At 43.0% G+C, this 13,182-nt stretch overlaps 1 protein-coding gene across 2 annotated transcripts in view; it reads right to left on the bottom strand.

Moving 5' to 3' along the window:
* The window catches only part of VASH2 (vasohibin 2), a 54,992-nt gene that overhangs the window by 14,597 nt on the left and 27,213 nt on the right, over positions 1-13,182 (bottom strand). For both annotated transcript variants that reach the window (XM_036755933.1, XM_036755934.1), the window contains exons 6-7: positions 2,371-2,752; positions 574-689 (exon numbers count right to left, since the gene is read on the bottom strand). In XM_036755933.1, the coding sequence (XP_036611828.1) occupies positions 574-689; positions 2,371-2,752 (498 nt within the window). The remainder of the gene's footprint in view (positions 1-573; positions 690-2,370; positions 2,753-13,182) is intronic.

Below are 13,182 nucleotides of genomic sequence, written 5' to 3'. Positions count from 1 at the left end.
CTAGTATATTTGATCATTATCTTTCAATCTGTCATCCATTTTATGAGCTATATTGGGATACCCCTTTAGCCTCTCAACTGCACCCATTTAGGTCCTCTTGAACCAAAAATGGGTGTGGGATCACTGGCCTCTGTCCTCCTTGAAAGAGGACTAAACCAGAAGAGGTGAATCAGGACAGGGATGAATATGTGGATGTCTGGGTGTGGGTCTTGGACTTAAGTTCCCCAAATCAAACAGGAATGGTTTGCAGGTTATCTTTTTTTTTTAAGTATTACCTGTGCTTCTCTTTCCTCCATTTGCGTAGATGATTGAGAGCTGACTATTGTCCATACTATAATGTGGTTCACGTTTGTGTGGTCATGTGTAATGATAATAGATGGTGTTCACTCTACATTGTGTCAATTAAAGGAGATATATTCCTCTTTCATTCATCTCTGCTTATGGATATCACCATCTGATTCAAAATGCCAGGTCCCAGAAGTAGCTAGCTAGCATTGTCCCCGTGGACTAAGAAAGCACCAGATTTTGAAGCATTAAAGCACCATAGGTGGGACCAGGGGAAACATTACTCACGATTTGTCTCGCCTCCCAAGCCGTCTTGTAGGGCTTGATTGTCTCCGCCGGGGAGATAGTGACTTTCCTCGACTTCTCTCCAGGGGAGGAGAGTGGGCACTTGTGGGTTTCAAGATCTAAGAGAGAAAAAAAAAAGTGCCATCATTGATCCCAAGAACATCTCCCCACCCCCTACCCACACAGCATATTTTTCTATAGCCCCAGTCACTGCCTCCAAGACTACAGCCTGGGAGGCTCTAAGAAAGGTGGCTTCCACAGGGGGATGGAGGCATCCTGGCTTAGGATGTCAGGAAGAGGATGCGTCACGCCATAGATGTCACTTTTTGCTCTTTTCCCTTAGCTCAAGAGCACCAAAGGCTTGAAGCCCTGCAAGTTTGGTTCCCAAAGCTGAGGAGTTCTTCCTCCTTCACTTCCAGGAGGAGGAGTCACTTTTACAGTGTTCATGACAAGCAATATAGTTCCAAATAATCAAGAACCTCTCCCCCATTTTCTCCCAGAGATGAGAGGTCAGCTCCCCAAGTAATAATCACAACAAAACCTCTGATGGGCATTGTCCTTTCCCCTCTCAGAGCCTAGTTTTCACATGCATAGTAAATACAAAGAAATCGGCTCATGGAAATATGGATTTGGGAGTTCCTCTATGACTTATAACTTACTTAGTAGCTAGGTCTCAGGGTGATGCCTGAAGCACATGTAGGTTAAGTGACTTGCCCAGGGTCACCCAGCTAATAAATGTCTGGGGAAAGATTTGCAAACAGCTCCTGACTTAGAAGTTCTAAAAAATGAGGAACAGGCAAGACAAACATGATGGGAGCATCACGTTGTTTTTGAATGCCATCTTCTAGAGAACACAAATCCTGTTTGTGTGTGGTCTGGACAGAGCTCAGCACAGTGATTTCCAAACTTTTGTGAAGCTACGGTGCTCTTCTTTGTTTTATCTTGTCACATCAGGTCAGAAATATATCATGTTAAGCCAAAGGCCATTGCAAAACATAGAGCAAAAAATAAAGTTTTGTGGGGGATTTGCGTGTGTGTGTGTCTGTGTGTGTGTATGTAATGAGGCCTTGGAGCGGGGGTGGGAAACCTGCAGCCTCAAGACCACATGTGAACCCCCTCGGTCCTCAAGTGCCGCCCGTTAAGGTTATGGTTAGAGTCAGAGGCATTTCAAATTAGGGTTAGGGTTAGAATCAGAGGCATTTAGGTAAGGGGGATTTGTTCTGTGAAGTTTGGATTCAGTCAAAGGGTCACACTTGAGGACCTAGAGGGCCACAAGGCTGCAGGTTCCCCACTCCTGCTTTGGAGTATGCCCAGATTGCCTACTGTAGAAACATTCCCCTACCACATAAGTGGGAGTAACCTTCAGTTGGCTATGTAGCCATAACAGGATGCAGCTTTAAAACTGCCAGACTTGAACAGCCTCTCTCTTTTCCTTTGTGGTCTTTCCTGCTTTCAAAGGTTAAAGATCACACACAATTCACCTACTGTGCAGGCATCATGAAGTGAACCAGGACATTTTGTTTCAGGTGCCAGCAGCAAATCCCACCAGATATGGGAGTTCGAGCCATTGCAACCTTGGAACTAGGATTCTTTGTGGGATATTGCAACCAGCCAGCCTGGTAGGGAAGAACTGGAGAAGCTAATCCCATAGAGAAATACAGAAAAGTATGGTGTCTCATATTAGGCAATCTGGGCTGTTTTTGGTAAAGGATGGGGGAATTGAATTATATTCCTTAGGATAAATTGCTTCCACCAGTCATGCTGCCTTTCTTCTGTCATGCCCCTTGCCCTTATACCTACCTTCATTCTCAAGTCCCTGGCATATTTCTCCAGCTCTTTCCTTAGGTCCGACCTCATCATCTTTGTGACATTGAGAACCAGTTGCTTCCACTCAATAGGCTGGAAGCTGTGGGGCTCATGGGGGACATATAGCCCAATTTTGACTTTCTTGACTGTGTGTAGATATTTCTTGTAGGAGTCTTCAAAGTCAAAGATGAGGTCACTCAGAGTCCGAAAGGTTAGAGGTTTGTCCATTAGGTCGGACCTCCGGCTCATGCCCAGTGAGCCATAGCGGCCATTGCAGTAGATCCCCAGTACAACATGATGGAAGTAATTTCCTGAGAATTGGGTTTTAAAGCTAATGGGGAATCGCTCAATGGAAGGCTGCCCATTTGTTAGGTATCTTAAGTGGTCCAGGTTAAGGAAGATGATGATGATCTTGAAAAATCATAGAGGTATCAACTCTGAGGAAGACAATGAGATCTGAGTCCAGGCTAGCCAACCACACCCTTGTTTAGCATTTTACAGTTTATGGGGGCAGGGCCAAGATGGTGGCTGGAAAGCAGCGACTTGCATAAGCCCCCCTCCCCAGGTCCCTCCAAACGCCTATAAAAATGACTGAACAAATTCTAGAGCTGCAAAACCCACAACGTAGCAAAGGGAAGCAGGGCTCCAGCCGGGGACAGCCTGGATGGTCCCTGGGAAGGGTCTATCACACACAGCTGGGAGCGGAGGGGAGCAGAGCCCAGCCTGGGCCGTGCCTGGACCAACCAGACCAGGAGCTAGGCTGAACAGACGTAGCACCCTGAATCAGTAAGCTGTGGCAGTTACCAGACTTCTCAACCCACAAATGCCAAAGACAACAGAGAAGGTTAGTGGGAAAAGCTGCTGGGACAGAGTGAAAGGAGTTCACAGTCGACCACCACCCCAGGGAGCAGTGGAGGTGGTGCAGCTCAGAGGCTGCTTCCAGAGCTACAGCTGCAGTTTCCTCTGGCCCGAGGCCCGCCTGGTGGGAGGAATTAAGCAGCAGATTAGAGCAAGAGTGCAAAACCTGCTTTGCCCAGCCTGAATCTGGGCCATAATTTTGGTTGGCAGTTCTCGGGGGAGAAGGAGCACTGGTGTCACAGAGCTTGCCATGTAGAAGTAGCTCTGAAAATAGCAGCACAGCCCCTCAAGCTTGGAACAAAGTACTCTTCTCCTCTACAAGCAGTCTTACCCTGACAAAAAACGCAAGGGTCAAGTAGTTGGCTGGAACAGGCAGCCAAAACGGTCTCAGATTCAGACTCAGACTTGGGAATCTTTTTTGGTGACAAAGAGGCCCAAAACATATAGCCAGAAGAAGTCAACAAAGTCAAAGAGCCTACATCAAAAGCCTCCAAGAAAAATATGAATTGGTCTCAGGCCATGGAAGAGCTCAAAAAGGATTTGGAAAAGCAAATTAGAGAAGTAGAGGAAAAATTGGGAAGAGAAATGAGAGTGATGCGAGAAAACCATGAAAAACAAGTCAATAACTTGCTAAAGGAGACACAAAAAAATACTGAAGAAAATAACACATTAAAAAAATAGACTAACCCAAATGGCAAAAGATCTCCAAAAAGCCAATGAGGAGAAGAATGCCTTGAAAGGCAGAATTAGCCAGATGCAAAAGGAGGTCCAAAAGACCACTGAAGAAAATGCCACCTTAAAAATTAGATTGGAGCAAGTGGAAGCTAGTGACTTTATGAGAAATCAAGATATTATAAAACAGAAACAAGGGAATGAAAAAATGGAAGACAATGTGAAATACCTCATTGGAAAAACCACTTACCTGGAAAATAGATCCAGGAGAGATAACTTAAAAATTATTGGACTACCTGAAAGCCATGATCAAAAAAAGAGCCTAGATATCACCTTTCAAGAAATTATCAAGGAGAACTGCCCTGATATTCTAGAGCCAGAGGATAAAATAGAAATTGAAAGAATCTACTGATCACCTCCTGAAAAAGATCCCCAAAAGAAAACTCCTAGGAATATTTTCGCCAAATTCCAGAGTTCTCAGGTCAAGGAGAAAATATTGCAAGCAGCCAGAAAGAAATAATATGAGTATTGTGGAAACACAATCAGGATAACACAAGATCTAGCAGCTTCTACATTAAAGGATTGAAGGGCTTGGAATATGATATTCTGGAGGTCAATGGAGCTAGGATTAAAACCAAGAATCACCTACCCAGCAAAACTGAGTATCATACTCCAAGGCAAAATATGGATTTTCAATAAAAGAGGACTTTCAAGCTTTCTCAGTGAAAAGACCAGAGCTGAATAGAAAATTTGACTTTCAAACACAAGGGAAGCATGAAAAGGTAAACAAGAAAGAGAAATCATAAGGGACTTATTAAAGTTGAACTGTTTTGTTTACATTCCTACATGGAAAAATTATGTGTATAATTCATGAGACCTCAGTATTAGGGTACCTGAAGGGAATATACATATATATACATATATATATATATGTGTGTGTGTGTGTGTGTGTGTGTGTATATGTATATATATATATATATAGACAGAGGGCACAGGGTGAGTTGAATATGAAGGGATGATATCTAAAAAAATATATGATTAAGGGATGAGAGAGGAATATATTGAGAGAGGGAGAAAGGGAGAGATAGAATGGGATAAATTATCTCACATAAAAGTGGCAAGAAAAAGCAGTTCTGTTGGAAGAGAAGAGGGGGCAGGTGAGGGGGAATGAGTGAATCTTGCTCTCATCAGATTTCACTTGAGGAGGAAATAATATACACACTCAATTGGGTATCTTACCCCACAGGAGAGGAGGAAGGGGATAAAAAAGGGGGATGATAGAAGGGAAGGCAGATGGGGGAGGAGGTAATCAAAAGCAAACACTTTCAAAAATGGACAGGGTCAAGGGAGAAAACTGAATAAAGGGGGACAGGATAGGAGGGAGAAAAATATAGTTAGTCTTTCACAACATGAGTATCATGGAAAGGTTTTACATAATGATACATATGTGGCCTATGTTGAATTGCTTGCCTTCTTAGGGAGGGTGGGTGGGGAGGGAAAAGGGAAGAGAATTTGGAACTCAAAGTTTAAAAAGCAGATGTTAAAAAAAAAAGGTGCAACTGGGAAATAAGGTATATAGGCAGTGGGGCATAGAAATCTATCTTGCCCTACAAGAAAGTAAGGGAAAAGGGGATGGGGGGGAGTGGGGTGACAGAAGGGAGGGCTGACTGGGGAATGTGGACAATCAGAATATGTGCCATCTTGGAGTGGGGGGAGGGTAGAAATGGGGAGAAAGTTTGTAATTCAAAATCTTGTGGAAATCAATGCTGAAAACTAAAAATATTAAATAAAAATGTAGATATTGTAAATAAAATAAAATAAAATACAGTTTACAAGGAGCTTTCATATCTGTGATCTCATCTGATCCTCACAGCAACTCTTAAGGTAGAAAAGGTATACATTATTCCTATTTAACAGATGATAAAACTGAAATTTAGAGAAAGGAAGGAACCTCCCAAAAGTCACACAGTTTGTCTGGCTCATTCGCTACCTGGCAGTATGGCCTTGGGGAAGACATATCTCCCTTAGGAGCTTCTGTTTCCTGGAATGTAAAGTGGGAGAGTTGATCGAGGAGGCCTGTACAGGGTCCCTCCCAGCCTTCAATTGGTGGTCTTGGAATCTTATGGAACGTAAGAGTGGGGAGGGGAACCTTTGAAAGCATCTGATCTAATGAGAGGCAACTTTTCCAGGGTCCCATAGCTAATGAATGAGAAAGCCAGAAGAAAACCCAGGTCCCCTGACTTCCAGTCAAGTATTCTTTCCACTATGCTATGCAGCTTTCTCCACCTTCTAATTCCAAGTCCATTGATTTTCCTACTGCATTGGACTCTCTCTAGAAACCATTCCAGACCAATCAGAATACAATCCTTTTATAAAAGATCAAAATCTTGCAAAAGTGGGAAAAGCTTCTGCTCTCAGCATGAGTTCTATGTAAGAACTGGCCTCTGTACATCCATGAAAACTCTCTTACATAATCAGTCCCTTTTGTTACCATTGGCACACATTGGGTTTACGGATACAATTTAGGGAAGTTTTTTGCTGTACTAAGCTACTCTTGTTTTCCAATACCTCTTGTAAACAAATTTAACCCCCTCCCCATCACCAAAAACCATTCTGTCATTCAACAACTACTTGTTGTGACTATTCTTCATATCTAACATAATTTTCTCCTGTCATAGCTAAAGTCTAGACCAGGGGTGATGAACCTTTGGCCTCAAGGCTACATGTGGCCCTCTAGGTCCTCAAGTGTGACCCATTGGTCTAGAATGTTCTTTCACCTCTACATAGGCTGAGCATATCCTTCCAGAGACAGCTCAGATCTCACTTCCTTCAAGGAGCTCTTCCTAACTACCTCCATCCACAGTCATCTCTTCCACCTCTGAACCAGGGCACATATTGTCTGTTCCAGCCATCTGGCACTTTTTGACATACTGCCTAGTATTGCTATCCTAAAAAAAAACCCCAAAACCCAAAACCTGTAGGTCATGTAAGCTTCTTACTGGCAAGACTCATGTCATGTTAATCTAGGTTTCCCCATACCTTACCTAGCATCTGGTCTTGTAAAATTAATGTCTGTTTACTGGCATTTTTCTATTGTGTCTTTCCCTACACTGAGGTCACTGGGGTCTGCAGTAGCTAGACAGCATTTACGTGGTACTTCAAAGTTTGCAAAGCAATTTACAAATATTATTTCATTTAATCTTCACAACATCCCTGTATGTTAGGTGCTATTATTATCTTCATTTTACAGGTGAGAAAGACTGAGGCATAGAGACATGAGTGACTTGTCCAGGGCCAGACAGCCAGTAAGTATCTGAGGCAGCATTTGAACCCCGTATCTTCCTAACTCCAAGGCCAGCACTCTATCCACTGTGCCACATAACTGCCTGCTTAGAATAGAACACTGCAGCTTTAGAGGGGCAGCACAGAGACCCCAGAAAAGTGGCTGGGCACACCCAACAACTCTAGGAGGCTGAGGCTAAAGGTGGGCTTCAGAACCCAAGAGTGAGAGACAAAAGGTTACAGAAGGCACCTTTCCTGGCAATAGACTTTACCAGCCTTATAACTATGAAGTACAAAATGACCCTGTTATGAGATGCAGCCTTATGAAGTGGATAGGGAACCAGTCGGGAAGTCACATGTTCAAAGCTTGCCTCTGACCTCTTCACTGTGTCTTTAAGACTCTTAAGTTACAGACAATTTGCTTATCTGTGTGGATAGAGGGATTTTCCATATTTGGAGTTCTTAACATTGTTGAAATCATAGGTTCTCACCAAAAAAAAATTATTAAAACCTAAATCCTGTTAAAACAGTTCAGTATTGCTGATCATTTAGTTACATTATGGGTCCCAAGGTCATTGGATTTGGAGCCGCAAGGAGCCTTAGAATTTATCCAATCTATTCTCTTCATCTTATGGTTGGGGAAACTGAGGTCCAGACAGGGTAAAAGATTTGCCAACTCATCATTCAATTAGTGGCACAGCTAAGGCTAGAACTCAAATTTCCCAACTCTTGGTTCACTGTCCTCTCGACTACATAGGCTTCTCTTAACTTAACTCTTAATCTTCCTACTGCATAGGGTTATCCACTCCTCAGAACCTAATCTTATTCAGTTAAAACTTGAGCTAACATGGGCTGGAACCAATATGTCAGATCTGTCCCTCATCATGATGTTCTTTTTGCAAAAGGAGTTGGATCTAGTGCATAGCTGTGCCATTGGCCTACTCTTACCCACAAGAGATCACACCAGCAGGGAAAATGAAATTACAACCTTCTGTCTAGTCTTGTGTTCGCTCAGCTAGCTCGGTAAAGAGTCTCAGATGGGTCAAAATAGGGAGGCAGAGGAATGGACCTCTTGAGTGTTGCCCAACCTCATCATCTTAGAATTCCCTGATGTTTTTATTTTTTTCTCCCCTGATGTTTTTAAAAGGGTTTGTCCCTTTGTTAAGCAGAGTTCTTGTGTTCCTCATTGATGGCAAAAGTACACCTGCTCCAGAGGGTCATTCAGATGGGGCTTTTGGTGCCTACAAGTCTGGGAGTCAACTTCACCTTTTTCAAAAAGGGGAGACCTGAGTGCCTAGAAATCCCCTAACCTTCCAGGAATGTGCTAGACTACTCAGATCTCACATCTAAGGACACACAGCTGTTCAAGATGAAGCATCTGATGACAGCTGCCCATGATTTGGAACATAATAGGGAATCAAAGCTCTATCTGGCATGTGTAGATTTACACAGGGCATACCCACAGGACCAAAAAGACAGTCAGTAAAAAACCTCTTGTGCTACATTAACCCGGGCTATGACTTGAATCCAAAAAAAGGGAAATAAATTATCTTGCTTTCAGATACAGAAAAGCTCAATAATAACTCATTATATAGGGCCTTCAGCTTTATATAAAGTGCTTTCCAGATAACACCCCAGTTAGGAAATAATGGGGTATTATCCTTCTTAAAGATGAGGAAACTGAGGTTGAAAGACTCACCAATCATACAACACAGCTGGAAAGTGACTGGTAAAGGTCGTTGATAATAGAGCTACTTACATGACCCTTTTCCTCACCCCTTGACATCCCCAGATGGAAACAAGACTACCAAGGCCTACCAAAGGGCAAGGAGAAAAGAAAAGGGTCTTGTAACGAGAGCCTTTGATGTCTTTGTCCAAGAGTCAATTTCCCTTGAGCCTGACAGCTGTCACAGCCAAACATCTCCCAGCCTCAGTCCTCTCTAAATGTTACCTGAATTATGAGTTTATGAAAACCTGGAGCAAATTACCCATTGTTTTTTGGCCCTATACCAAAATAGGGGGTGCATGCGCCCATGGGTGTGTGTATATGCATCTCTGGAAGGTGCCAGCACATTAATCATCCATACTCCCAAGAGACTCCAGGAATTTTAGTGACCAAATACATAATTTCAAGGCACACTTGTGTCTGGATTTGTTCGTCCTTCTATCAACCTAGAAAATCCAGAGTTGGCTACATAGTCCAGGAAATGAATTAGATCTCATGTTCTTCCCCCATCCCCAATTGTTCACACCCATAAATTTTGCATGAGGCTATGCTGAGCAGCTGTAGTTGGGGCTCTGTTAGCACAAAAGGGTATGGTCCCAAAGCCATCTGCTGTTGCCTTCTCAGTCCCAAGCCTATTGCTGCTGCCCGGCTGCTGTTTTCCTCAGCCATGTGGGAGCTGTCTTTTTATTTCAGTTTTAAGAGGGGAGGGATAGGAGCAGGAAGGGCTCTCTCTTGTTTTGCTTGTTTTTTTCCTCTTAGAATTATCTTCATATTGGCAAAGAGAGAACAAAAATGGTAAACAGGGAGTTGAAACCCTTCACAACCTGTCTCCAATCTTCCCTTTTCAGCTCATTGCATACATTACTCCCCTTTAGACACTATATGGTCCAGCCAGACTGTCCCTCATATATGACATTCTGATGATTAAGTCCCAGCCTAGGTACAGACTGTCCCCTATGCCTGGACCATTCCACCCTCACATCTTCCTCTTAAAACTCCTACCTTCCTTCAAAGCTCTGTTAAAATGCCACCTCCTACAGGAGGCTTTCCCTGATCCCCTCAACTGCTAGTGCCTCCCCCAAACCAATTACCTCATATTTATTTGCTTCCTATGTATCTGGTATCTACTTAAACATGTACCGTTTTCTCCTGTAAAAGGAGAGGAGCTCTTTGAGAGCAGAGAGATTCATGTTGTCTTTGCATCCCCAGGGTCTAAGACAATGCCTGGCACAAAATAGGCATTTAATAAATACTTGATTGGTTTAAGGGCCCAGGTGAATTCTATCACAGTCTAGGGGAAGAACTGCTGGATATGATTGTTGAGCTATGATTGGCAAAAAATGACAGTGAGAAATGGGAGAGGTGTTCCTGAACTGGAAAAAAGGGCAAATAATTCTGTTTTCAAAAAGCAGGGGGGGTAGGGGGGTGGGTAAGAAACTAAGCTAAATTAGACCAGTAAACTTGACTTAGAATCCTGGCAAACTCGGCTGCACTGAGACACAATAAACAAGGATGAATTCTCTCCTCATCTTCCTATCAAGTATTAACTAGCATTAATTTCTCCAGTCACATTAAGAATTCTTGTTAGGCATAACAATCTTGGGCTCCACTAGGATTTTCAGAGTAGCCACATTCAGGAGGACAAAATAAATGGGAGAGCCAAAGTGTATAGGGATGTATATCAAGTCATAGGACCAAAAGCTGGAAGGAGCTTTCGAGATAATGTAGCCCAACCATCTCATTTTACACATGAAGCTCCTAGACTGCCCGAGGTCATATGGATAGCAAGAGGCAGAGCCAAGATTTGAACCCAGGTCTTCCGACACCCAGATTCATGTCTAGTGCTCTTTCTCGTGCACGTCAAGAGGTATCATTGAAGACTGGAAACAACAGGGGATTTGGGGTCAGAAGATCTGGGTTTGGATCCTGGCTCTGTCCATTACTGCCTCTGTGACTTAGGACAAGTCACTTAATTTCTTTTGGCCTCCATTCTCTTATCTATAAAATGAGAGGGTCAGACAAGATGTCCTCTAAGTTCCTTTCCAACTCAAAATCTATAATCCTACCTAAAATTCAAACACATTCACACACAGAGCCAATCCATCCCTCCAGCCCAATTTTATTATAAGCTCCTTGAGGGCAAGGACTTTGTTATTTTTCATAGTATCATCCTTAATGACTAACAAAATGCTTTGCACACAGCACAAAGTGTTCTTTGAATTGAATCTGATTTGCATAAAAACTGGCATCTCATTTGCCCATACAGGCTCAGGGCATTTCCAAATGCTTCACATCCATATGATGGTCATCTCCTTTTTTTTCCTTCCTCTTCATGGTCCTTTATGTCTTGCTCCATCATTACAGCAATATATCATATTTAAGTAGTGCTTTAAAGTTTACAAAATGCTTTATTCACAATAACCTTGCGAGGTAAGTCATGTACATATAATTTTCCCTATTTTACAGATGAACAAACTGAGGCTCAGAGAGGCTGACTAACTCCCCTGTGGTCACAATGCTAATAAGTTCCAGAGATGAGACTACGGCCCAGGCCTCCTCGCACTCTTAAGTCCAGTGCCTTTTCTTTTCCCTCTCCTACACGGAGATACCTCTTTCCTTTCCCAGATATTTGTTAGAGAATCTTAGAACCAGATGGAACCTCTGATTTTGACACGACTCATGACTGAGCTGAGACCAGAGTATATTCTCTATATGAGAGAACCAAGAAAAATGGAGGGAGTGGCAGGTGGAAAGGCCACGAGAAGTCTTGGCTTCTGTGTCCTAATCACCACATACCAAACACACGATGCATGTGAGATTCATAGGAAGTAGGAGCCAGGAGAGAAGGACAGTGAGGCACTGTAGTGCAATTAAACTCAAATAGAAATGGGCCACCAAACTGTAGATAAGGATCTCTGCAAGGTGCATATCAACTTAGTTTAAAAATGTAATGTTATCTACGTGCTACTGTATTTTTATTTATTTTGTTAATTATTTCTCAATTACATTTTTAATGTGGCTCAGGCCACATTCAGGAGTGTTACAAACCACATGGGACAGCATGTCTGATAGCTCTGTTGTAATGGTTATAATGTTGGACTTGTAATCAGGAAGCCTTGAGTTCAAATTTTCCCTCAGACAATTACCTGCTAGCTGTGTTACCCTGGACAAGTCTGATTCAACCTCTTTGAGCCTCAGTTTCCTTATCTGTAAAATGAAAGGGTTGGATTCAAAAGGGCCTCTGAGATTCTTTCTAGCTCTCAATCTAAGGTGCTATGATTTTCCATTAGCCCGAGAGAAGCATGGTCCTATCCTCCAGAAGCTTCCTGAAACCTCTCTCCTGAAAAAAGAGACAAGTCCCTGTCCTCAGGGAACTCCTAACATACAGGGAAGAATGCAGTCCCTGCCTCTGGGAGCTCCGAGTACCGTGGAGGAGACACAGCCACTGTCCTAAGAATGGAGCTATAACAAGGAATTTTAAAATCTGGGTAGGGAATCATAAACCATAACTGAGACAGTTGGTACAACAGATCAGGGCTGGCATACCACCCTCAGAGGCAGACAGAAACCTGGGACTGAATCCCAGAAACCATTTGGAGGCTTCCTATTTTAACTAATTGCTTTTGCTAACTAGGTGCTAAACTCTGTTGTCTCTATATTGTTGAGGGACCACAAGTGCTGTCATTACCCTCTAAATTCAGCACCTTGAGGCAAAGTTCTGCTCATTGCTCCCTAGTTACGGCTCTGCCACAGGGAGTGCCTAGTGTGATGCGGGAGACACTTCTGGTCCAAAGGCAGAGAAGCAATGACTCTTGGCTCCCCCCTCACAAGACTTTCATTATTGAAGATGTCCTGCAAATATGTTACCCCCATGTAACTGTTACACTGTTACACTGTGTTACACTGTGACTTTCCCCAGTGCAGTTTTGATACATCACAGACTGGCATAAGAAGTCAAGCAGGAATTTTGGGGGGAGTTTTGCAGAAGCCACAGATGACACAGAAAAAGTTTAGAAATTCAAAAATGCCTAAAATATATGTATAGTATTACATAGTATCATCATATTTCATCTTTTAATACCATAATAACTCAGACTTCTTCTCTGGTACAAAGGGAGGGCCAAAAAATTTTCATAGATTTTCCAGATAGTGGGGGCGCTGCTCTCCTAACCCTACCTTGGTTACTGGCCCTAGCACTAGCCTACGGGATGAAGGAGGCTAATGGAAATGGTCCAAGGAGTTAACCACTCCTTTGGACTTGGTTTGGC

This window comes from Trichosurus vulpecula, chromosome 4, assembly GCF_011100635.1.
Source record: "Trichosurus vulpecula isolate mTriVul1 chromosome 4, mTriVul1.pri, whole genome shotgun sequence".
Classification (NCBI taxonomy): Eukaryota; Metazoa; Chordata; class Mammalia; order Diprotodontia; family Phalangeridae; genus Trichosurus; species Trichosurus vulpecula.
This window is presented reverse-complemented; position numbering and strand designations above follow the sequence as displayed.